The sequence below is a fragment of the Mobula birostris genome, chromosome 9 (assembly GCF_030028105.1).
Source record: "Mobula birostris isolate sMobBir1 chromosome 9, sMobBir1.hap1, whole genome shotgun sequence".
Lineage (NCBI taxonomy): Eukaryota > Metazoa > Chordata > Chondrichthyes > Myliobatiformes > Myliobatidae > Mobula > Mobula birostris.
The window spans coordinates 84,295,396-84,322,128 of record NC_092378.1 but is presented as its reverse complement, the minus strand read 5'-3'; the positions used below and the strand labels follow the sequence as shown (position 1 = coordinate 84,322,128).

The window sequence follows — 26,733 nt, the reverse complement described above, 5'->3', positions numbered from 1 at the left end:
TGTATTTCCTTTGCCATTTCTTTGCCCATCCCTTAAACTATCTAGTATCTCTGCTGGCTCTCTGTTTCCTCAACGCTATCCTATCTTTCTCTCATCAGCAAATTTAGCCACAGCCCATTAATTGCATAGTCTACATCATTGATATACATCGTCAAAAGTAGCTGTCCCAACGCAGGCCCTTGTTGAACTCCACTGGTAACCGTCAGCCTGCCAGAATAGGATCCCTTTATTTCCACTCCCTGTTTTCTGCCGATCAGCCAAAGCTCCACCCACGCTAGTAACTTCTCTAATTCCAAGGGCTCTTATCTTGCTAAGCAGCCTCATGTGCGGCACCTTGTCAAAGGCCTTCTGAAAATCCAAGTACACCACATCTACTACATCTCCTTTGTCTACCCAGTTTGTAATTTCCTCAAAACACTGCAGTAGGTTAGTTAGGCAGGATTTTCCTTTCAGGAAACCATGCTGGGTTTGGCCTATCTTGTCTTGTGCCTCCAGGTACTCCGTAATCTCATCCCTAACAATTGATTCCAACAACTTCCCAACCACTTATGTCAGGCTAACAGGTCTATAGTTTCCTTTTTGCTGTCTCTTTAAGTAGCAGAGTAACATTTACAATTCTCCAGTCATCCAGTACAATGCCAGAATCTATCGATTCTTGAAACATCATAGTTAATGCCTCAGCAAACTCCAGCTACTTCCTTCAGAAGTCAAGGGTGCATTCCATCAGGTCCAGGAGATTTATCCATCCTCAGGCCATTAAGCTTCCTGAGCACCTTCTCAGTCATAATTTTCACTGCACATACTTCACTTCCCTGACACTCTTGAATGTCTGGCTTACTGTGAAGACTAATGCAAAATGTGCATTCAGTTCTTCTGCCATCTCTGCATCCCTCATTACAATATCTCCAACGTCATGTTCTATTGGTCCTATGTCCACCCTCAACTCTCTTTTACCCTTTCTATACTTAAAAAAGCTTTTAGTATCTTCTTTGATATTATTCGCCAGCTTCCTTTCATAATCCATCTTTTCCTTCCTAATGACCTTCTTAGTTTCCTTTTGCAAGTTTTTAAAAGCTTCCCAGTCCTCTATCTTCCCATTAGCTTTGGCTTCTTTGTATGCCCTCTCTTTTGCTTTTTGGCTGTGACTTCACTCGTCAGCCACAGTAGTGTCCTTAATCCATTCAAAGTTTTTTTTCTTAATTGGAATATATCTGTCTTGCACTTCCCTCATTTTTCGCAGAAACTCCAGCCATTCCTGCTAGTGTCCCTTTCCAGTCAACCTTGGCCAGTTCCCCTCTCATGCCATTGTAATTTCCTTTATTCCACTGAAATACCGACACATTGGAATTTAGCTTCTCCTTCGCAAATTTCAAAGTGAACTCGATCATATTGTGATTAAGGGTTCCTTAACCTTGAGCTCTCTTATCACCTCCGGATCATTGCACAACACCCAATCCAGCACAGCTGATCCCCCAGTGGGCTTAACAACAAATTGTTCTAAAAAGCCATCGCTTAGACATTCTACAAATTCTCTCTCTTGAGTTCCAATACTAGCCTGGTTTTCTCAATCCACTTTCATGTTAAAATCCTCAACCATTATCATGACATTGCCCTTCTGACACACTTTTTCTGTCTCTTGCTGTAATTCGTAATCCACATTCTGGCTGCTGTTTGGAGGTCTGTAGACAACTGCCGTTAGGGTCCCTTTACACTTGGTATTTCTGAACTCACCCCATAGAGACTCTACACCTTCTGATCCTATGTCATCCCTTTCTAATGATTTAATATTATTTCTATACACTGGGCCCTCTGCCTACTAACCTATCTTTCCAATACACCATATTGATGCTGGGTCGCCTGTACTGTAAAGCGTTATGCTAACAGCCCGGTGGAAGTCCAGTCCCTAAGAATACTGAAGTTGTAATTATTAGATTTTTGGAATTTTTTAAGAGGTAGAGTAGCTTGAGGGGATCTACAACAGACAGTTGTAGAGAGGCTTGGTGATGTCTCACTGTGATGGAAGAACCTGGGTACTGTCTGCCCACCTATTAAGTTGTGTGAACATCGCTTTCCTTAGGCTTGGAATGAAGGTGAACGAATGGGAGAAACTCCCATGTAAACCTTACCCACTTACTTTAAGCAATGGTTGTGTGATTCCAGAGCATTTTGTTTTAAATAATTTTTAATTATTGGCTAGTCAATTGGAATTTTGAATGTCTGAAGTCTGCAATGACATTGGGCCAGTCTCACTGGGATTCGAGAGATGGTGGATTAATTAACCTTCAGCTTGGTGGCTCTAGCCTACCTGAAACTCTGCTACATGCAAGCTTCATGTGTCTGGCACCTACAATCTGTATTTCTTCCAGCCACCCAATCATTGTGTGAAGTCTGCAATAGACAGGAGGTAGTGGAGCCTTATTTCCCATTTCACCAAGTTCATTTATTGTAATTTATACAGCATAATACAGCATGAACTAGGCCCTTTGAGTGTGCCGCCCAGCAACCCCTGATTCAACCGTAACTAATCATGGTACAATTTGAAACGCCTCACTTAACCTGCTTGGTACTACTTTGGACCACGGGAGGAAACCAACACCTTCTATGGCGAGGACGTACAGAGACACCTAACAGAGGATGCCTGGATTGAACTTCAAACTTCGATGCCCCAAATTGTAATAGTGTTCAGGAACAGTTATTAACCTACAACCATCAAGCTCCTGAACTGCCGAGTATAACTTCAGTCACCAGTACACTGAGCTGGTTCTGTGACCCACAGGCTCACTTTCAGGGCTGTTTACAATTCATGTTCTCAGTTTAATTTTTTACTTGTATATTTTGCCATCTTTTGCACATTGGTTGTTTGTTAATCTTTGTTTATGTAGAGTTTTCTGTAAAATCTATAGTTTTTTTCTGCAAGTTCCTGCAAAAATTAAGTCTCAAGATGGTGTATAGTAACGTGTAGTAATTTGATAGTAAACAAACTCTGAACTTTGAGCTTTTATTGCTACAAAAGCTCTATAGATCCGTAAAACTCCCACCAATCCGGATCAGATCTCATGCCTTGGCAGTTGTTAAAAAGGTTGAGGTAATTAGTGATTGAGAGCAGGTGAGGAATGACGGGCAGATCAAAGCAGGAGGGGCATAGGGGAGGGGTGGAGCTAGGTAGATGGAGGGAAGGTGAAGGTAGAGACAGGTTGAAGGGTGAGAAGATGGTCATCACTACCTTTTTCTTTCTTTTCAAATCTTTTTATTGTTATATAGGAAAAACAACATGAGTACATAGAAGTAACAATACTTACAATGCCTCAACACTACCTTTTTACTGGCTATTTCACCTTTCCACTCACAGTCTTCCGGTTGAAATATCGACAATTCTTATCCTCCCACTAATGCTGCTGAATTCATTGAATTCTTCCAGAAGATTGTGTTGCTCTAGATTCCAGTATCTGCAGTCCCTTGTTTCTTCGGTCAATTTTTGTAGCTCTCTAAACCTTAAGCTTTATTCAAAGCTTAATCATTGTATGATATCCATATGGTGTGTCTATAGGGATTGGCTCATCCCATCTCATCTCCATCAATACAATTAAATCCCGAGCACCTTCAGAAGCATGCAGTGAAAACAAGCCTTGTGATGATGCTCTGATCTTGTGTGTTACCGCATCTGCTTGAAGTTTCTGCAGCTTTGCCTTATGACTTCAACTGAAGATTGTTGAGTGAGAGTGTGCTGTGTGTTACAACAAGGCTAGTGCAGTGGGAGCTGATTGTAATCAGTTCTTGCCACATTCTACAAGTCATCCCTCCTCTTCCACCCATGGACTTAGCCTGCCTGAAGCTCAGTTTTGAACACAGCCGAATTAGTTGTTGCTTTGTATTGTTGATTGTAGTCCAAGATGAAGATTGTACTTCTGTTATAAATCATATCTATTTCTGCTAATTAATATTAACCACATTAAAACCAGTCTGTCTGTTCCTTCCTGATCCTGCATCCCGAAGCCTTATTCCATCCACATACCTAGTTCCCACTCAGGATGAGGAGCTCTACGCACAACCGTGAATATGGGGTTTGCTGAGGCTAAAGCAGTGTAGAACCAGGTTTCTGAGTTGGTGAAATTCAGCACAGACTTAAATATTGAAATGTTTATGATATTGTTTTCAAACCCACTGTGAGAGTAACTATATCAGAGTGCATTTGATCTTGGTGGAGGTGTACTTGGTTACACTGAATATTTGCATTAGACCTTAAGGTCTGTGTATGGATTAAGTGTACCAGTGTGCTTAATTCCAATTCCCATCCCATCTCTGCCATGTGGATGTTGCATTGATTCCCATCTTGTTCTAGCTTAATCTTCTAGACATTGTACTCATCGCTACATGTACAGACAGCAGGGCAGAGTCAGACAGTTGTCATGTGTCTCTGCTTATTCCTTACTCTACAGTTATGCACTTGGTGAGCAGAGGAGGTTTACGTGTGGTGTGTAATCCAGTCATGTGTAACCCAACCTTTTCCAAGCCATAGTTTGTACATGTGCTACTTTTCTTTTCATGTGGAATCACTGCAACAAAGGATCGTGAGAAATCCCCATGATCCGACGGAACAAAATTAGAATAGGGTTTATTAGCACTGACATAAGACCATGAGGCATTGGAACAGAACTAGGCCATGTGGCCTCTAGAGTCTGCTCTGCCATTTTATCATTTCTGATCCAATTCCCTCTCAGTCCCAATCTCCTATCTTCTCTGTGTAACATTTCACGCCTGACTAAACAAGCACCTATTAACCTCCGCTTTAAATACATCCAATGACTTGTCTCCACAGCCGCATGTGGCAACAAATTCCACAGATTCACCACCCCCTAGCTAAAGAAATTCATCCTTACCTAAAGGAACATCCCTCTACTCTGAACCTATGCCCTCTGATCATAGACCCCCCCCCCAGCAAAGGGAACATCCCCTCCACATCGGTAAGTTTCAATGACACTCCCCACCCGACATTCTTCTATATCCCAACGAGTAAAGACCCAGAGCCATCAATTGCTCCCCATATGATAAGCTTTTCATTCCTCTAAACCCTCTCTAATGTCAGCACATACTTTCTTTAATAAGGGGCCCAAAACTGCTCACAATACTCCAAATGAGCCCTCACCAGTGCCTTAAAGCCTCAGCATCACATCCTTGTTTTTATATTCTAGTCGGCTCAATGAATGCTGACATCGCATTTACCTTCCTCACCAGTGACTCAGCCTGCAAATTAACCTTGAGAGGATCCTGTGTGAGGACTCCCTTTGCACTTAGGACTTTTGAATTTTCTCCCTGCTTAGAAAAGAGTCTACATTTTTATTCCTTCTATCAAAGTGCATGACCAGACACTTCCTAACACTGTGTTCCATTTGCCACTTCTTTGCCCATTCTCCTAATCTGACCAAGTGCTTGTATAGCCTCTCTGCTTCCTCAGTACTACGTGCCTGCCCACCTATCTTCATATTGTCTGCAAACTTGGCCACAAGGCATCAATTCTGTCATCCAAATCACTGACATGTGCAGTGGAATTTATTTCATAGCTTTCTTTTATAGAAATTTAGAAACATAGAAAACCTACAGCACAATACAAGCCCTTCAGCCCATAGTACTTACTTTAGAAATTACCTAGGGTTACCCATAGCTCTCTATTTTTCTAAACTCCATGTACCTATCCAGGAATCTCTTAAGAGACCCTATCGTATCTGCCTCCACCACCATCGCCAGCTGCTCATTCCACGCACTCACCACTCTCTGTGTAAAAGAAACTTACCCCTGACATCTCCTCTGTACCTACTTCCAAGCACCTTAAAACTGTGCCGTCTTGTGTTAGCCATTTCAGCCCTGGGAAGAAGCCTGTGAGTATCCACACGATTGAAGCTTCTCATCATCTTGTACACGTCTGTCAGGTCACCTCTCATCCTCCATCGCTCCAAGGAGAAAAGGCTGAGTTCACTCAACCTATTCTCATAATGCATGTCCCCAATCCAGGCAACATCCTTGTAAATCTCCTCTGCACCCTTTCTATAGTTACCACATCCTTCCTGTAGTGAGGTGACCAGAACTGAGCACATTACTCCAAGTGGGGTCTGACCAGGGTCCTATATAGCTGTAACATTACCTCTCGGCTCTTGAACCCAAACCCACAGTTGATGAAGGCCAATATACCATATGCCTTCTTAACTACACAGTCAACCTGCAGAGCAGCTTTGAGTGTCCTATGAACTTGGACCCCAAGATCCCTCTGATCCTCTACACTGCCAAGAATCTTACCATTAATACTATATTTTGCCATCATATTTGACCTACCAAAATTAACCACCTCACACTAATCTGGGTTGAGCTCCATCCACCACTTCTCAGCCAGTTTTGCATCCTGTTGATGTCCCGCTGTAACCTCTGACAGCCCTCCACACTATCCACAACACCCCCAACCTTTGTGTCATCAGCAAACTTACTAACTCATCCCTCCACTTCCTCATGCAGGTCATTTATAAAAAATCATGAAGAGAAGGGGTCCCAGAACAGACCTACAAAGCAAGGTCCCCTTGGATCCCATGCCTCCTTACTTTCTCAATAAGCCTTGCACATTATCAAATGCCTTGCTGAAATCCATATACACTGCGTTCACCAGCAACTTTTATGTGTGTTGCACTACATCTACTGGACTACCTTCATCAATGTGCACAACCTGCCTTTGACAAAGCCACGCTGGCTATTCCTAATCATATTATGTCTCTCCAAATGTTCATAAATCCTGCCTCTCAGAATCTTCTCCGCCAAGTTACCAGTCACTGAAGAAGACTCACTGGTCTATAATTTCTTGGGCTATCTCAACTCTCTTTCTTGAATAGGGGAACAGCATCTGCAACCCTCCAATGCTCCGGAACTTCCCCTGTCCCTATTGGTGATCCAGTCCTCTGAAAGTTCTCCTGTCCCCATTAATAGTACTTGACTATAACTTACAATATGAAGTGAATACAGCAAGAGAGGAATCATGAGATAGTGTTTATGGGTTCATGAGTTGTTCTGCAATATAATGGCAGAGGAGGAGAGACTAAAAATGGTGAGTGGTCATCTTCGGGCTCCTGGAGTGCCTCAATGAAAATTAGTAGTAATGAAAAAGAGCGTGTCTCAGGTGTGGGTCTTTAATGATGGATACTGCCTACACAACATTTTGAAGATGTTGACCATGGTGGGGAGGCTTGTGCTAGCTGAGTCTACAGTCTCTTTTGATCCTGTTCATTGGAGCCTTAGTAGCTGATGGTGAGGCAACCAGTTAGAATACTCTTCATGGAATATCTGTAGAAATTTGCTTGTCTTTGTTGACATTTCAAATCTCTTCAAACTCCTCATAAAGTAGCGCCACTGTCATGCCTTCTATATAATTGGATCAATGTTGGGCTCTCTGAGATGATGATGATGTTGTTCAGGAAGTTAAAGCTGCTAACCATTCCACTGCTCATCCCGCGATGAGGACTGGTGTGTGTTTTTCTGACTTCCCCTTCCTGAAGTCCAAAATCAATTTCTTGGTCTTACTGATGTTGAGTACAAGGCTGTTGTTATCTCACTCCTTTATGCCACGTTGTTGCCAGTTGAGATTCTTCCAACAACAGTAGTGTCATCAAATTTATAGATACTATTTGAACTGTGCCCAGCCTCATAATCGTGTGTAGAGAGTGAGTAGAGCAGTGGGGTAAACATGCATCTTTTAGGTGGGCCTCTTGATTGTCAGCAAGGAGGGGATGTATCACTGTTATCCAGTTACGTGGAGGGAAGTACAGAAGCCCAGGTTTTGAAGCTTGTTGATTAGTACTGAGGGGATGATGTTGAGTGCTGAACTGTATTTGGTAAACGGTAGACTGACATTATGTATTGCTGTTGTCTGGTTAGTCCAAGGCTGAGTGGGAACCCAGTGTGATTGCATCCATTGTAGAGCCATTGTGGCAGTAGGCAAATTGCATCAGTCCAGGTCTTTGCTCAGAGAATTGTTAATTCTATCCGTGACAATCTCCAAAAGCACTTCGTTACAGTCGATGTTACTGCTACCAGGGAATGGTCCTTGAGCAGTTCACCCTGCTCTTGGGCAAATATATAATTGATTCCTTTTTCTGAAGCAAGGTGGAACTTCTGACTGGAAACAGTGAGAGGCTGAAGATGTTCTTGGATACACCAGACAATTGGCTGTCACAAGCTTTCCATGCTCTTCCAGGTACACCATTAGGGCTTGATGTTTCATGAGGGTTCATCCTCTTGAAGGATATTTTGAGATCAGCCTGAGACAGATCACAAGGTCGCCAGGTGCTGTGGGGATTTATTCTTCCTTTCAAAGTATGCTTAAAGATGTTGAACTCATTGAAGAATGAAGCATCATAGCCATTAAGTCTTAGGCTCTGCTTTACAGGAAGTAACGGCCTGAAAGCCCTGCCACAGGTGTTGATCATCCAGTTGTCTCTAGCTTCTGACAAAACTGCCATTTTGCTCTTATGATGGCCTTCTGTAGTTTGTACCTGGACTTGTAGGTTTCTAGATCACCGCTCATAAACACCATGGATCTGCAAATTCCTGGTTCATCTATGACTTCTGGTTTGGATATATTTGATAAGTTCTCAAAGGCACAAACTTATCCATCTAGATTTTGATGAATATCCATCTAGGTCTTGGTGACATATTCATACAGATACGAAGATGAACTCTTGAATATGGCCAGTCCACTGATTCAAACCAGTTTGATAAGCATTCTTCGTCCTCCTGTGACCACATCTTCAGTCCTCACTGCTGATGCTGTGGTCTTTAGTCTCTGCCATTATCCCAGGAGTAGAAGTACAGCTAGGTAATCAGGCTTGCCGAAGTGTGGGCATTGCATGGCATTCTTGACGCTGGTGTAACGGTGATTAATTGTGTTGGCTCCTCTGGTTCTGTAAGTCGCATACTGGTGGTAGATTGTCAGGGACTTCAAGGCGGCCCAGTTGAAACATCCTGCAATGACCAGAAAGGCATCAGGATGTGCTGACTTGTGATTGTTGATCACAGTGCTCAGCTTCTCCAGGGCCAGCTTAACGCTTGCCAGGGGTGCAATGTACACTGCAACCAGAGGGGAACTCTCCTTGGCAAACAGAATGTATGACGCTTGACTGCCAGATGTTCCAGGTCAGGGAAGCAGGACTTCCAGGAAGCAACCCTTGCCATGTCACCTCTGCTATGCAGTGTGTACTTCATTCCCTCAGTGTTCAACAAGCTCCTTGATTTCCTTTAAATTTTGCCTACTCCTCTGTTACAGGGCAAGAGTAGTCCATTCATGGATGTCCATCCTCTGTACACCTGCATCCCCATTCTGGAGGGACTTAAAGCTCTCCGCTTCTTCCTGGACAACAGACCCAACCATGATCCACCACTCTCCTCTGTCTGGTGGAACTGGTCCTCACCCTGAACAATTTCTCCTTCACCTCCTTTCAAACCAAAGGTGTAGCCATGGACACTTGTCTGGGTCACAGCTAGCCTTTTTGTTGGCTACGTGGAACAGTTCCTGTTCCAAGCCTACACTGGTACCACTCCCCAACTCTTCCTATGCTACATCAACAACTGCATTGGTGCTGCTTCCTGCACCTGTGCTGAGCTCGTCAACTTTATCAACTTTGCCTCCAGCTTCCACCCTGCCCTCAAATTTACTTGACCCATTTCTGATACCTCCCTCCCCAATCTCGATGCCTCTGTCTCCATCTCTGGAGACAGTCTATGTACATGATAGCTTTTATAAACCCACTGATTATCTCAGCTACCTGGACTATACCTCTTCCCAACTTGTCACTTGTAAAAATACCATCTCCTTTTCTCAGTTCCTCTGTTTCCGCTGCATCTGCTCTCAGAATGAGGCGTATCATTTCAGAACTGCTGAGGTGTCCTCCTTCTCCTTCAGAGAAAAGGGGTTCCCTTCCTCCACCATCACATCTGTCCTCACTTCATCTTCCCACCATCCCACTATGGATAGGGTTCCTCTTGTCCTCACGTGGCACCCCACTAGCCTCCATGTCCAGCAGATAATTCTTTGTAACTTCTGCCAAAAGACATAGGAGCAGAATTAGGCCGTTCAACACATCAAGTCTGCTGCACCATTTCATCATGGCTGATCCCAGATCCCATTCAATCCCATACACCTGCCTTCTTGTCATATCAATTGATGCCCTGACTGATCAGGAAACTATCAACTTTCGCCTTAAATACCCACTGTGATGTGGCCTCCGCCGCAGTTTGTGCAGAGCATTCCAAAGATTCACTATTCTCTGGCTCAAAACAAAAATTCCTCCTTACTCTGTTCTAAAGGGTCACCCCTCAATTATGAGGCTGTGCCCTCTAGTTCTGGATATCCCCACCATAGGAAACATCCTCTCCACATCCACCCTATCTAGTCATTTCAACATTTGGTAGGTTTCATTGAGATCCCCCTGCATTCTTCTAAATTCCAGTGAGTACAGGCCCAAAGTTGCCAAACGCTCCTCATGTGTTAACCCCTTCATATCCAGAATCATCCTTGTGAACCTCCTCTGAACTCTCTCCAATGACAACACGTCCTTTCTGAGATATGGAGCCTAAAAATGTTGACAATACTCCAAGTGCGGCCTGACTAGTGTCTTATAAATGCTCAGCATTATCTCCTTGCTTTTGTATTCTATTCCCCTTGATACGAATGCCAACATTGCATTTGCTGCCTTTACCACAGACTCGGACCTGTAAATTAGCCTTCTGGGAGTATTGCACGAGAACTCCTAAGTCCATCTGCACCTCTGATGTTTCAGCTTTTTCCCCAATCAGATAATAGTCCACATTGTTGTTCCTTTTACCAAAGTACATTATCATAAATTTCCTAACACTGTATTCCATCTGCCATGTTTTTGCCCATATTTCCAATTTGTCTCAGTCCTTCTGTAATTGCATTGCTTCCTCAGCATTACCTACCCCACCACCTATCTTCATATCATCCACAAACTTTGCCACAAAGCAATCAATTCTATTATCTAAATTATTGACAAATAATGTGAAAAGTAGAGGTCCCAATACTGACCCCTGAGGAACACCACTAGTCACTGGCAGCCAGCCAGAAAAGGCCCTTTTATTCCCACTCTCTGCCTCCTGCCTGTCAGCCATTTCTCTATCCATGCCAGTATCTTTTCTGTAACACCATGGGATTTTATCTTGTTAAGCAACATCATGTGTGGCACCTTATCAAATGCCTTCTGCAAATCCAAGTAAATGACATCCATTGCATCTCCTTTGTCCACTCTGCTTGTTACTTCCTTGAAGAATTCCAACAGATTTGTCAGGCAAGGTTTCCTTTTACAGAAACCATGCTGATTTTAACTTATTTTATCATTGGTCTCCAAGTACCCTGAAATCCCTTGCTTAATAACAGAGTCCAGTACTTTTCTAACCACTGAGGTCTATAATTCTAATTCGTCTATAATTTCCTTTCTTTTGCCTGCCTTCCTCCCTTCTTAAAGAGTGGAGGGGCATTTGCAATCTTCCAGTCCTCTGGTACCATGCCAGAATCAAGTGATTCTTGAAAGTTCATTATCTCTTCAGTAATCTCTCTCAGGACTCTGGGATGTGGTCCATCTGGTCCAGGTGGCTTATCCACCTTAAGACCTTTGAGTTTGCCTGGCACTTTTTCTTTTGTAATAGCGATGGTACTCCCTGCTCCCTGACACTCACGGACTACTGGCACATTGCTAGTGCCTTCCACAGTGAAGACAGATGCAAAGTATTCATTAAGTTCATCTGCCATTTCTTCGTCCCCCATTACTACTTCTCCAGCATAATTTTCCGGTATCAACTCTCACTTCCCTTTTACTCTTTATATAACTGAAAAAAACTTGGTGTCCTGCTTTATATTATTGGCTAGTTTGCCCTCGTATGTCATCTTTTCCCTTCTTGTAGCTTTTTTAGTTGCCTTTTGTTGGATTTTAAAAGCTTTCTAATCATCCAACTTCCCATTCACTTTTGCTACCTTATATGCTCTTTCCTTGGCTTTTATGCAGTTCTTAACTTCCTTTGTCAGCCGTGGTTGCCTACCCCTGCCATTTGAGAACAACTTCTTCTGTCGGACATATCTATCTTGTACTTTGCGAACTATTCCCAGAAACTTCGGTCATCTCTGCTTTTCCATCATACCTGCCAGTGTCCTCCTCCAATCCACCTGGTCAAGCTCCTCTCTTATGCTTCTGTAATTCCCTTTATTCTGTTACAATACTGATACATCTGACTTGTACTTCTCGCTCTCAAATTGCAGTTTGAATTCAATTATTTGTTTACTGTCTCCTTTACATTAAGTTCCCTAATAAGATCTGGGTTATTACACAGCACCCAATCTAAGATAGCCTTTCCACCTTGTAGACATTCAACAAATTCCCTCTTTTGTGATCTGACACCAACCTGATTTTCCCAATCCCCTTGCATATTGAAGTCCCCCATTACAATTGTGTCATTACCCTTATCACATGCCTTTTCCAGTTTCCTTTGCAATCTCAACCCTACATCTTGGCTACTATATATGATTCCCATAATGTTTTTTTTTACCCTTGCACTTTCTTAACTCCCCCCAAAAAGATTCAGCATCTCTGACCCTATTTCTAAAGATGTAATTCCATTTCTTACCAACAGAACCACACCACTGCCTATGCCCTCCTGCCTGTCTTTTTGACACAACGTATATACTTTGCTATCTCCAATGGAATCCCACCACCAAGCACATGCTCCCCCCACCCCCACTCTGTGGCTTTGTGCAGGGAAGTATAGCTGAGTTAGAATGGATTTTCTTTAATGGAACAACAGGCACAAGGCCTGGTCACTATTATTTCAGATTCCAATGACATGGTCTACAGCTCACCGAGGCATGAGAATATACTGTGAGGGTCATAACTAGCCAGTTTGAATTTGCCCTGCCCTTCTTTAACTGGTTCAGTCTGATTTCCACACCTTATGGCACTCTAGGAGAATTGGAAACCTACACAACTCTTCTACTATTGACTTGTTAAGTTTCGTCAGGAAACCTTTTGATTTATGTTAACAGAAGGAATCTTTTGCTGTTGACAGAGGAAGTCAATGTAAAAAATAATCAAAATCAAAACATCGCAACTATAAACTGAAAATGCTGGAAACACTGTAACAGGGGTGAAGTTTCAGGTCAAAGATCCTTTGTTAGAATTAGTGAGGTGTCTTATAGTAGCAGTTCCACATAGACTGTGAAAGGGAAACAGTTAAAGTGTACTGAGAAAATAATGGAGGTTGTAACCATTATTTGTCAGGGACTGAAAGGTTGCCAGCTGATACATCTATTCACAAAAGAGGAGAGCAATGAACCAAACTCGCATAAGTCAGTCAGTCTTTTCATTGGTATAAGATCAATATGTAGAGGTTAAAACTGATACATTTAATCATTGCTTAGAAAGACAAGGTTAATGAAAAAGAGCAGCACAGATCAAAGGCACAGCCACCTGATCACTGTGCAGAGGATAATGTGACATAAGATTTAAGCATAGGTGATGCATGGATCCCTGAATGTGTTACCATGTGGCAGACAGTTTACCAAAATCTACCACGTATGTACACATGGTTCAGCATGCTGTATACTTTGTGATCACTGGTATTCACAGTACAGAGACTAAGGTACTATGTATACATAGATGCGTATTCCATGAATATCTACCAATCTATTCACCCCTGTTTAGATATACTCAGGAAATGAGCCTCTCTGACACTTTCTGCTTTCTAATTCTACAAAATTGTTATGTTGCCCTGGTGAAATTTCTTTTTGCATTCCCCTGAATATCCATCTGCTTATTTCAAAGTTGTGAGTGCTAGACGCCCCAGCCAAGGTAAGCATCAGTTCCATGTCTGTGTCTAGAACTCCACCTGTCAAGAATGCTTTTCTTTTAACAAGTTCACCTTGGGTTCTGCAACTCTCCTGGGAGTCAAAACCAGGAAACCTTTACAATACCAGTACCATTCTGTAACAAGCATATCTTCAGGTAGGGACACCAGAAGTGTGACTGACCTCGCCAGCCTCCCATGTAATCAGTGAAATTTCTACTTTTTGTCAAAAGCTTTTGCAGTAATGATCTGCATACAGTTTGTCTTCATAATTGATTGCTGTATCTGCTTATTGCCAGTCAGTGATTTGTATACATGTAATGGGTCATCAGCTCCTTTCAATCTCTTACAATTTCTTTCCATCAAATTGGGTGACTTGAAATGTGACCGATGCCCCATCTAGCATCTTTCCAATGTGGTTGAGGCTCCATTCCAGGTGCACCCAGAGTGTAACAGACCCCTTGATTTGCCCTATCTCTATTTCGATCAGGTTCTGAATACCTCTATAATAATCTGCCTTGGAGTATTCAAAGGTCTGTGTAGACATTCCCAATTGCCTGTCAATTTTTTTCCTTTACATCAAGCTGTTCCTCCAGATGTTATATTTCATCCCTTTCCACAGAACTTGACACCATCCTCATGGTTGCTAATTATCTTTCAACTTCTGAAGCAGTAGACAGAAATGTTCACCGCCTCAGTCCCCTTATTGTCTTTCAGACTTTGTTTCACTTGTTGCTCCTTATTTCGTTCTTTGTTTTGTTAATAACTGTTCATTGAATGTTTTCTACAGTTTGGTGCTGTAGGAAATTAGTGGCCCATAGAAACAGCAGTATGGTTTCTTGACCCTGTTTCATCACTACTGAATGCAAAAGCACCAATCTTTCCTTGGAAAATGCTTCCTAACTGAGGGTTCTGCCTTATGACCAGAACTTTGTTGTTCTGCTCCTGTAGACTCCAAGTCTTGTCCAGACATGTGCTACCACTACACCACTGTACATCTGCATGAAATCCCATCTGGGTTCACAGGCTGCTATCCAGAAAGTGGTCCTCCTGGGAGTTAAGAGCCAGTGGCTCTGTCATCTATGTTAATGGCTGTCTACTATCAGATGTTCCTTGTCAGCACACCCAAGATGAGCAGTGCTGTGTGACTGATGTGGGAGATGACTGTGTAACATGCATTCCTTGTGCCCATTCCTCCTTGGGCACGACTTGATTTTGACAAAATGGCACCATCATCTGATCTGAGAAAATTTGCCTATCAAAAATCAGGTTCTGAATCCATTGTACTTGTTGCTGTCAACTGTAGTTTATTTCAAATAAACTTTATTCACAGAAGTATGAACAAGAAATACTAAAAACTGCATGGCTGTTTTTACTCAGTGGTTCTATAATTTGTAATGTGAATGGATTCTGTATACAGAGTGCCACTGACTCCCACTTGGCCCCCTTTGAGTAATACAAGACTAGTATTTGAGAGGGTTTTACACAGGGTTTGTTCCCTCAGTTTCCAGTGGCAAAAAGATCCTCTACTAGTCCTTCCTCACAGGACTTTTGTATTGGTTGCACAGAGTTTCAGCACACACCTGCAGTGTATGTCCGGTGCTAGCATTCTCTTACAGAGAATGTGCTGGAAGACAACAAGTTTCAGGTAGAGCAAAGCTAGGTACATTTAATGTCAGAGAAATGTATACGATATACATCCTGAAATACTTTTTCTTCACAAACATCCACGAAAACAGAGTACCCCAAAGAATGAATGTTAGAACCCCAAAGCCCCCCCCAGCTCTCCCCTCCCATGCATAAGCAGCAGCAAAGTAACAATCACCCCCCCACCCACCCACCAGCAAAAAAGTATCTGCGCCCTCCACCGAGCACTCAAGTATGTAGCAAAGCATCAATGAAGACACGGACTTGCAGTACCCTAAAGACTACTTGTTCACCTGGTACTTCGACATACCACAGGCGCTCTCTCTCCCTAATAAGGGAAAAAGAGGTGTCCCTATTTCACAGCGAAAGGGGAAACGTAACAAAACAAGTCACTGATTTATGGTGCTAGAAGTTTGTTCCATCGCTTCTTCCGAGCTCTGTGCCCAAAGAACTCGGGTCTCTGGGCACACAGCCAGCAGCCAGCTCGCTGCTTTCAATCTTCTGTCTCCCAGGATGCATCTGCAGAATTTCTATGTTTAGTATCATGGATGCAAAAAGGAGGCCGTCTATTTTGTCAGTGCGGGTAAAGTCAGAATCAGGAAGGGAACAATCACACTATTGGGAATATTCTATAGAACCCCAACAGTATCAGAGACACTGAGGCGATTGGGAGGCAGATCTTGGAAAGGTGAAAAAAATAACAAGGTTCTTGCTATGGGTGACTTCAACTTCCCTAATATTGCATGCATCTCCTTAATGCAGAAGGTTTGGACTGGGCAAAATTTGTTAGGCATATCCATGAAGGATTCCTAACACAATATGTAGTCATAGTCATAGTCATACTTTATTGATCCCGGGGGAAATTGGTTTTCGTTACAGTTGCACCATAAATAAGTAATAGTAATACTACTATTAGTAAATAGTAATAGTCATGGAAATAATAAATAGTAATAGAAAAATAGTAATAAACAGTTAAATAGTAATATGTAAATTATGCCAGTAAATTATGAAGTAAGTCCAGGACCAGCCTATCAGCTCAGGGTGTCTGACCCTCCAAGGGAGGAGTTGTAAAGTTTGATGGCCACAGGCAGGAATGACTTCCTATGACGCTCAGTGCTGCATCTCAGAGGAATGAGTCTCTGGCTGAATGTACTCCTGTGCCCACCCAGTACATTATGTAGTGGATGGGAGACATTGACCAAGATGGCATGCAACTTAGACAGCATCCTCTTTTCAGACACCACTGTGAGAGAGTCCAGTTCCATCCCCACAACATCACTGGCCTTACGAATGAGTTTGTTGATTCTGTTGGTGTCTGCTACCCTCAGCCTGCTACCCCAGCACACAACAGCAAACATGATAGCACTGGCCACCACAGACTCGTAGAACATCCTCAGCATCGTCCGGCAGATGTTAAAGGACCTCAGTCTCCTCAGGAAATAGAGACGGCTCTGACCCCTCTTGTAGACAGCCTCAGTGTTCTTAGACCAGTCCAGTTTATTGTCAATTCGTATCCCCAGGTATTTGTAATCCTCCACCATGTCCACACTGACCCCCTGGATGGAAACAGGGGTCACCGGTACCTTAGCTCTCCTCAGGTCTACCACCAGCTCCTTAGTCTTTTTCACATTAAGCTGCAGATAATTCTGCTCACACCATGTCACAATGTTTCCTACCGTAGCCCTATACTCAACCTTATCTCCCTTGCTGATGCATCCACCTACGGCAGAGTCATCCGAAAACTTCTGAAGATGACAAGACTCTGCAGTAGTTGAAGTCCGAGGTGTAAATGGTGAAGAGAAAGGGAGACAAGACAGTCCCCTGTGGAGCCCCAGTGCTGCTGATCACTCTGTCGGACACACAATGTTGCAGGCACACGTACTGTGGTCTGCCAGTCAGGTAATCAAGAATCCATGATACCAGGGAAGCATCCACCTGCATCGCTGTCAGCTTCTCCCCCAGCAGAACAGGGCGGATGGTGTTGAACGCACTGGAGAAGTCAAAAAACATGACCCGCACAGTGCTCGCTGGCTTGTCCAGGTGGGCGTAGACACGGTTCAGCAGATAGACGATGGCATCCTCAACTCCTAGTCGTGGCTGGTAGGCGAACTGGAGGGGATCTAAGTGTGGCCTGACCATAGGCCGGAGCAGCTCCAGAACAAGTCTCTCCAGGGTCTTCATGATGTGGGAGTTCAATGCCACCGGTCTGTAGTCATTGAGGCCGCTGGGGCATGGCCTCTTCGGCACAGGGACGAGGCAGGACGTCTTCCACAGTACAGGAACCCTCCGGAGCTTCAGGCTCATGTTGAATACATGGTGAAGTACTCCGCATAACTGAGGGACACAGGCTTTGAGCACCCTGGTACTGACACCATCCAGTCCTGCAGCCTTGCTTGGGTTGAGACGTTTCAGTTGTCTTCTCACCTATTCAGCCATGAAGCCCACCGTGGTGGTTTCATGTGGGGGAGGGGTATAGTCATGAGAGTAGGGTGGGGGACTGTGAGGAGGGGTAGGAGGGGAGAGTGGAATATGTGTTGGTTGGGGGCCGACAACAGATGGCTCATGTGGGGGATGGGCAGGGGTCACAATGTCAAATCTGTTAAAGAACAGGTTAAGTTCGTTGGCCCTGTCCACACTGCCTTCAGCTCCTCTGTTGCTAGTTTGCCGAAACCCAGTGATGGTCCTCATCCCCCTCTGGACCTCTCTCATGTTGTTCTGCTGGAGTTTCCACTCAAGCTTCATCCTGTACCTGCCTTTAGCCTCCCTGATCCTGGCTTTTAGGTCCCTCTGTATTGCCCTCAGCTCCTCCCTATTTCCATCTCTAAACGCCCTCTTTTTAGCGTTCAGGAGGTCCTTAATGTCCTTTGTCACCCATGGCTTGTTATTTGAATAACAAAGGACAGTTCTTGTCGGAACATGGCAGTCCACACAGAAGTTAACGTAATCAGTGATGCATTCTGTGAGCCCATCAATATCCTCTCCATGTGGCTTACAGAGTGCCTGCCAGTCTGTCACCTCAAAACAACCCTGGAGCGCCTCATAAGCCTCCTCCGACCATTTCCTCACTGTCCTCGAGGTTGCAGGTTTACTCTTCACCAGAGGCACGTAGCAGGGTTTTAGATGCACCAGGTTGTGATCTGACCCTCCCAGTGGGGGGAGGGGAGAGGAGCTGTATGCACCCTTAACGTTAGCGTACATTAAATCCAGAGTCCTCTCCCCTCTGGTTGTACAGCTCACATACTGCTTGAAGTTGAGCAGTGTTCTAGCCATGGTAACCTGGTTGAAGTCACCCGAGATGGTAATGAGGGCACTCGAGTGCTGGGTTTGTAACCTGGCTATGACGGTGTAAATGATGTTACACGCCAACGTCGGGTTGGCAGAGGGAAGGATGTACACAACAACCACAATTGCATGTGAGATTTCCCTTGGCAAATAATATGGCCGGAGTCCAACAGCAAAAAGTTCAATATCCGGGCTACAGACATGTTCCTTGATCGTAATATGCCCAGGATTGCACCATCTGTTATTTACCAGAACCGCCAGCCCCCCTCCTTTGCGCTTACCGGTCTGAGTGCAATTCTGGTCAGCTCGAATGGTCTGGAAGCCCTCAATGGAAACGCTTTGATTGGGTGTGTCCTCGTGCAGCCACGTCTCAGTGAAGCACATGACACTGCTCTCCCGAAATGTTCTCTGACTCCTGATAAGCGCAGTCAGTTCGTCCATTTTATTCCCCAGCGATCTCACATTTCCTGTGATGAGAGAGGGGAGATACGGCTTATAACTTTTCCTCTCCATAAGCCTCCATTGTCTCGACCCGGTCCTCTTCCCTCGCCTTTTTGATCCCCCTCTGCATCCTCTGTGTGTTTTCCTCCAGATTTCAGCCGGGATGTCTGCTGCATTGTTTGCTAAACCAGGGGGCATGGGCATGAGCGTAATCAATTGGTCCCTTGAATATACAATGCAGCCATCCTGCTGCCACGCTAACGAAAGTAACTAATTCCAGCGCTAAAAAAACAAATAAAACTCTCTCCACCAGCATGTTAGAGAGGGTGCAGCTTCAATGCGTTACTGTGAGGAAAAAAAAATACAACAAATAAGTTAAAAAATTTAAAAGTAAGAAATTACGGAGCAACTGTAACCAGCTGCATGCACGACCGGCGCATGCGCGCAATGTAAATAGGTAGACTAGACGAAAGGCCACACTGGAATTTATAGTGGGCAGTGAACCTAGTCAGGGTGACAGATCTCTGGGAGATCACAACATAGGCATTGACCATAACTACTTGACCTTTACCGTAGCTTTGGATAGGGATGGGAGCAGATGTTAAAGGGAAGTATTGAATCGGGGGGGAGATGAATTATGCTACTATTAGGAAAGAGCTTGAGAGCATAAATTGGGAACAGATGTACTTGGGGAAATACACAACGGAGACTTTATAAAGCACTGGTGAAGCCTCACTTAGAGTACTGTGAGCGGTTTTGCACTTCTTAGAAAGGCTGTGCTGACACTGGAGTGGGTACAAAGGAAGTTTGCAAAAATAATTCCAGGATTATAGTTTGTCATATGAAGAGTGTTTGATGGCTTTGGGACTGTATTCATTGGAGTTCAGGAGAATGAGGGGTGACCTGATTGAAACCTATTGAATAGTGAAAGGTCTTGGTAGAGAGAATGTGGAGAGGATATCTCCTGGGGTGGGAAAATCTAGGACCAGAAGGTACAACCCTAGAATAGGGGTTTTGTTTAAGAATGGAGATAAAGAGGAATTTCTACAGCCAGAAAGTGGTGAATCTCCAGAATTCATTGCCATGGGCAGCTGTGGAGGCCAAGTCTTTATGAATATTTTATGCAGAGATTGATAGATTCTTGATGGTCAGGACAGGAAGGGGTACAGGGGAGAAGGGAAGGCAGGACATTGAGACTGAAAGGAAAACTGGATTAGCCATGATGAAATGGTGAGGCATACTCAATGGGCCAAATGGCCTAATTCTGCTCTTGTATCTTATGGACTTAAGGCCCCATGGAAATGTGGAGGTTGTTTAGGAGCATTTGCATGGAGTTCTGGGTAGGGTAAAGATATGGATGACAAGAGAAGTGGAACAGCTAGTCAAGAGAAAGAAGGAAGCATTCTTAAGGTCTAGGAAGCAAGTATTAGACAGGGTTCTTGAGAGCTATAAGTCAGTCAGGAAAGACGTAAATAAGGGACTTAGGAGAATTATAGGGGATATGAGAAAGTCTTGGTGATTAAGGAATAGTCCAAGTCCAAGGTATTTTAAATATACATGAAGAACATGAGGATGACTAGAGTTGAGGGTAGGATTGATCAAGTTGTGCTTAAGAAAGAGGATATGTTGCAAGTTTTGAAAAAAACAGGATAGATAAGTCCCCAAGGCCAGATTGGATATACCCTAGGTTCCAATAGGAAGTGAGGAACGAGATTGCTCTGTCTTTGTAGATGGTCTTTGTATCCTCATTGGCCAAAAGGGTAGTACCAGAAGCTTGGATGGTGGCAAATATTATTCCTTTTTTTCAGAAAGGTAATAATAATCCTGGGATTGTAGACCAGCCAGTCTTATGTCAGTGGTGGACAGAATTTCACTTCAGGAAATCCTCTGAAGTGGTCGTCTCAGAGGAAGAAATTGTAGAAGCCTCCTGTGGTTATTTTATTAACAATGGAGTGTTAGTGAGAAAGTGGACTCCTCCAAAAAAAATTACTTTCAGGATGATTGGAGTATTGTTTATCAAATTGTTGTTCCTGATGTTTACCAGCCTGACAAATTGCATTTGACTCCTGATCATTGCCTGGTTGGTCATTTAGGCACGAGGAAAACTCTTGGCCGTGAGATTCGGCATTTCTTCTGGCCTGATGTAGCACTGTACTGTAGGTCATGCCAGGAGTGTCAGATTGTTGGTAAGCCCAATCAAACCATCCCTTTTGCTCCTCTCCATCCTATCCCTGCCAACGGGGAGCCTTTTGAATGAATCTGAGTCAGTTGTGTTAACCATTTGCTGAAGGGACACAGGCAGTGAATGCTGCCCCTGCAGGAACAACCAAACCCCGTCAATTCACTGGAGACGGAGCTGGGTGCTGGCTTTAGTCGATGGACACACTGTACAGGATGTCAGGTACAGTCATCATTTGAACCTGACCAATGAATTCACTGCAGCCTTAGCCGAGTCTTCCCAAGTCCCAACAAGGATGGCAAATCTGTACTGAGGTGAAATTGGTTTATAATAGTTTTGAGTTGTGTTGCATTTCTCCACACTTGTTTTTCCACCCTCACACTTCCATGTTTTTGGGTGAACAACTTCCTTTAGATGTAGATCAATTCTAATTTAGATTATGGTACTTTCAGACTGTCGCAAGTCTCAGCTGCCACAGTCTGCTGTCAACGTGACAGTAGACTAGTCTCAGTTGGTCAGTGTGCGTTCTCTTGTACATTGCATAAGCTTACTGTTTTCTGATATTTTGATGCTTATCAGTTAGTTTATACATTCTGATTGGCATTTAATTTGACATCTCGCCATCCATATTCTTGTTTACAGTTTGCTCCTTCGTAGTCCACAAGCGGTGCCATGAGTTTGTCACCTTCTCCTGCCCAGGTGCAGATACAGGACCTGCCTCTGAGGTAAGCTTTCATTGTATTTGTGAGTATATCAATGACTGGAGAGGGTCAAGAGGGGGTTTACCAGAATGATTCTGGGAATGAAAGGGTTAACATATGAGGAATCTTTGATGGCTGTGAGCCTGTACTCACTGGAGTTTAGAAGAATTGGTGAGTGGGGGGGGGGGAACCTCTTTGAAACCTATTGAATATTGTAAGACCTAGACAGAGTGGATGTGGAGAGAATGTTTCGTGTTGTGGGCGAGTCTAAGACTTGAGGGCACAGTCTCAAAATAGAGATGAGAAGGAATTTATTAGCCAGAGGGAGGTTAATCTGTTGAATTCATTGCCATGGACAGCTGGGAGGGCCATTCTTTGAATATATTTAAAGCAGTGTTTGATAGGTTCTTGGTTAATTGAGGCATCAAAGGCAATGGGAGAAGGCAGGAGAAGAGGTTGAGAGGAATAATAGTTCAAAGTTCAAAATTCAAAAGTGCAAAGTAAAATTTATCAGGGTACATACATGTCACCACAGTACATACATACAACCCTGAGATTATTTTCCTGTGCATATTTAGCAAATCTATAGAACAGTAACTTTAAACAGGATCAAAGGACAACACTGTGCAAATACAGAGAGAAATACTGTACATGGCAATAAATAATGAGAGCATGAAATAACAAGCGAAAGAATCCTTACAGTGAGACCAACAGAACTAAAATGAGTGTAGTTATCCTCTTTTGTTCAAGAGGAGTAGTAACTATTGATGATTGAGGGGTAGTAACTGTTGATGATTGAGGAGTAGTAACTGTTCTTGAACCTGGTGGTGTGAGTCCTGAGGCACTTGTACCTTCTACCTGATGGCAACAGCAAAAGAGGAGCTTGGCCTGGGTGGTGAGGATCTTTGATGGATGCTGCTTTTCTACAGCAACATTTCATGTAGATATACTCAATGGTTGGGAGGGTTTTATCCGTGATGTACTGGACCAATTCCACTTCCTTTTGTAGGATATTCCACTCAAAGGCATTGGTGTTTCCCATACCAGCTGTAATGCAGCCAGTCAACACACCTTCCACCACACATCTATAGAAGTTTGCCAAGATCTTTGATGTCATACCGAATCTTCGCAGACTCCTGAAGAAGCAGAGTGCTGTCGTGCTTTCTTCACAATTACATTTATATGATGTGTCCAGGACAGATCCTCTGAGATGGTGACTCCCAGAAATTTAAAATTACTAACCCTCTCTACGTCTGATCCTCCGATCATGGACCTCTGGCTTCCTTCTCCTGAAGTCTATAATCAGTTCCTTTGTCGTACTGACATTGAATAACAGGTTGTTATTGTTACAGCACACAGCCAAGTTTTCAATCTCCCTCCTGTATGCTGATTCATCACCACCTTTGATACAACCCATAAGGTGGTGCCATCAACAAACTTGTATATGGTATTGGAGCTGTACTTAACCACAGTCATGGGTGTAAAGCGAGTAGAGCAGGGGGCGAAGTACACATCCTTGTAGTGCTCCTGTGCTGATGGAGATTGTGGAGATGTTTTTACCAATGTCGACTGATTGGTGTGTACAACTGAGGAATTCCAAGATCCAATGACACGAGGGTATTGAGGCCCAGGTCTTGGAGTTTACCAATTAGTTTTGAGGGGATGATGGTGTTAAATGCTGAGCTGTAATCGATAAAGAACATCTTGATGTATGCAGCTTTGCTGTTCAGATGTTCCAGGATTGTGTGATGAGCCAATGAGATAGCATCTGCTGTAGACCTGTTGCTTCGGTACGCGAATTGGAGTGAATCCATGTCGCCACTCAGACAGGAGCTAATATACTTCTACACCAATCTCTTAAAGCACTTCGTCACTGTGGATGTAAGCGCCACTGGGCAGTAGTCATTTAGGTAGGTTACTGTGCTCTTCTTGGGCACTGATATGATTGAGGCCTGCTTGAAGTAGGTGGGTACCACACACTGCCAAAATGAGAGGTTGAAAATATCCATGAACACACCAGCTAGTTGATCAGCACAAATCTTCAGTACTCGGCCAGGTACTCTGTCCGGACACATCATAATCAGATACTGATACCAAAGGATTATCAGGAGACACGGTTCCTCCCTAATCTGGTGATCAAGCAAGCATAGAAGGCATTGAGCTCATCTGGAAGTTAGGCTTTGCTGTACCCTATGTCGCAAGAACTCACTTTGTAGGAGGTTATGGCAACCCTGCCACAGCTGTTGACATCCCTTATTGATTCCAGTCTAGTCCAGAATCTCCACTTTGCCCGTGAGATGGCTTTCCAGAGATCATATTTCTTGTAGCATTCTTGATCTACAGACTTGAATGCCTCTGATCTGGCTCTCAGCAGATTCCGGATTTCATTTTTCATCCACGGCTTTTGGGGAAAACCCTGAATGCTTTCGTGGGGACACACTCATCCACATCTGTTTTAATAAAGTCTGTAATGACCCTGAAGTAATCATTCAGGTCCTCAGATGTGTTCTTGAACACAGTCTGTCCACTGACTCAAGGCAATCCTGTAACCATTCCTCTGCCTCCTATGGCTACCTCTAAGTTGTCTTGATCTCTGGAGCCTTACTTTTTAGGCTCTATCTGTATGCAGGTAGTAGGACTACAGCCAGATGACCCGACTTGACAAAATGCGGTCTCGGGAAGAAACGATAGGCATTCCTTATCGTAATGTAGCAGTGGTCTAGTGTGTTGGGACAGGTTATATGCTGGTGATAATTGGGCAGGATTTTCTTCAAGTAGGCCTGGTTAAAGTCACTGTCTATAATTTGAAATGCTTCAGGGTGGGTTGTTTATTGCTTGCAGATATTAGCCATGATGAAATGGTTGAGTAAACTCAAAGGGCTGAGTGGCCTGGCTCAACACAAATGATGATGAAGTTTGCCCTGAACATCCCTGGGAAAATGCATGATGTGCAAAGAGCACCCACTGAAAATTGATCTTAAGCAGGTTTCCAGGCCGAGGGCGGGGGTGTGTGGGGGGGGGGGTGGTGCGGGGAAGTGTGTTATACTCCCCGTTGTAACACACAGTCCCCTGGGGGTGACGGTGAACCGACCTGTGACACAAAGTCCCCTGGAGGTAATGGTGTACTCCCTCTTGTAACACACAGCCCCCTGGGGGTGACGTTGTACCGACCCTGTAACACACAGCTCCTGGGGGTGACAGTGTAACGCACAGTCTCCTGGGGGTGGTGCTGTACTCCCAATGTAACATATAGCCCCCGGGGGTGAACGTGTACTGATGCTGTAACACACAGACCCCTGGGGGTGACGGTGCACTCTCCCTGGAACACACGGTCCCCTGGGGGTGACGTTGTACTGACCCTGTAACATACAGTCCCCTGGGGGTGATGTTGTACTCCCTGTAACACAGTTCCCTGGGGATAATGGTGTACTCCCCCTGTAACACACAGTGCCCGGGGGTGATGGTGTACTGACCGTGTATCACACAGTCCCCTGGGGGGTTATGGTGTGCTGACCGTGGAACACACAGTACCCTGGGGGTGACGGTGTACTTTCCCTGTAAGACACAGTCCCCTGGGGGTGACGGTGTACTGACCCTGTATCACACAATCCCCTGGGGGTGATGGTGTACTGACCCTGTAACACGGTCCCCTGGGAGTGATGTACAGACCCTGTAACATACAGTCCCCTGGGGGTGATAGTGTACTCTCCCTGTAAAACACGGTCCCCTGGGGGTGACGGTGTACTGACCCTGTAATATACAGTCCCCTGAGGATGATGTTGTACTCCCTGTAACACACAATCCCCTGGGGGTTATGGTGTACTGACCCTATAACACACAGTGTCTGGGGGTGATGGTGTACTGACCGTGGAACACACAACCCCTGGGGGTGACGGTGTACTGACCCTCTAACACACAGTCCCTTGGTGTGATGGTGTACTCCCCCTGAAACACACAGTCCGCTGGGGGTGACGGTGTACTGACCTGTAACATACAGTCCCCTGGGCATGATGGTGTGCTCCCTGTAACACATGGTCCCCTGGGGGTGACTTTGTACTGACCTGTAACACACAGTCCCCTGGGGGTGACTGTGTACCAACCCTGTAACACACAGTCCCCTGGGGGTGACGATGTACTGACCCTGTTGTGGTTATGCTTTTGATGCCCACTCTAGGGTAGTAATGTCTGGGTTGAAGATAGGAATAGGATGATTTGGCATATAAATGCATGACTGAGGAACTGGTGAAGAGGGCAGGTGTTCAGATTTCTGGATCATTGACATCTCTTCTGGGATGTCCTGTACAACCTGTAAAAAAGGGACGGGTTACACCTGAATGTCAGAGGAACCAATACCCTTACAGGCAGTTTGCTAGAATGTTTGGATGGGTAAAAACTAATTTGACAGGGGGATGGGAACTGGAATTATAATGCAGAAGATGAGGTAGTTGAGGCAATGTGTAGTGAGACAGTGAGCAAGGAGGGGCTGATGATGGGGCAAAATTACAGTCAGCAGGATGAGTTGCAATGTAAAAAGTGGACAAAATCGAAAAGGGTGAATACAGGACTGAAGGTGTTATCTTTCAATGTGTGCAGTATATGGAATAA

At 44.3% G+C, this 26,733-nt stretch overlaps 1 protein-coding gene across 2 annotated transcripts in view; it reads left to right on the top strand.

The window, feature by feature from the left end:
* Positions 1-26,733, top strand: part of LOC140202856 (protein kinase C beta type) — a 379,624-nt gene that overhangs the window by 121,380 nt on the left and 231,511 nt on the right. For both annotated transcript variants that reach the window (XM_072268323.1, XM_072268322.1), the window contains exon 3: positions 22,070-22,152. In XM_072268323.1, coding sequence (XP_072124424.1) covers positions 22,070-22,152 — 83 coding nt within the window. The remainder of the gene's footprint in view (positions 1-22,069; positions 22,153-26,733) is intronic.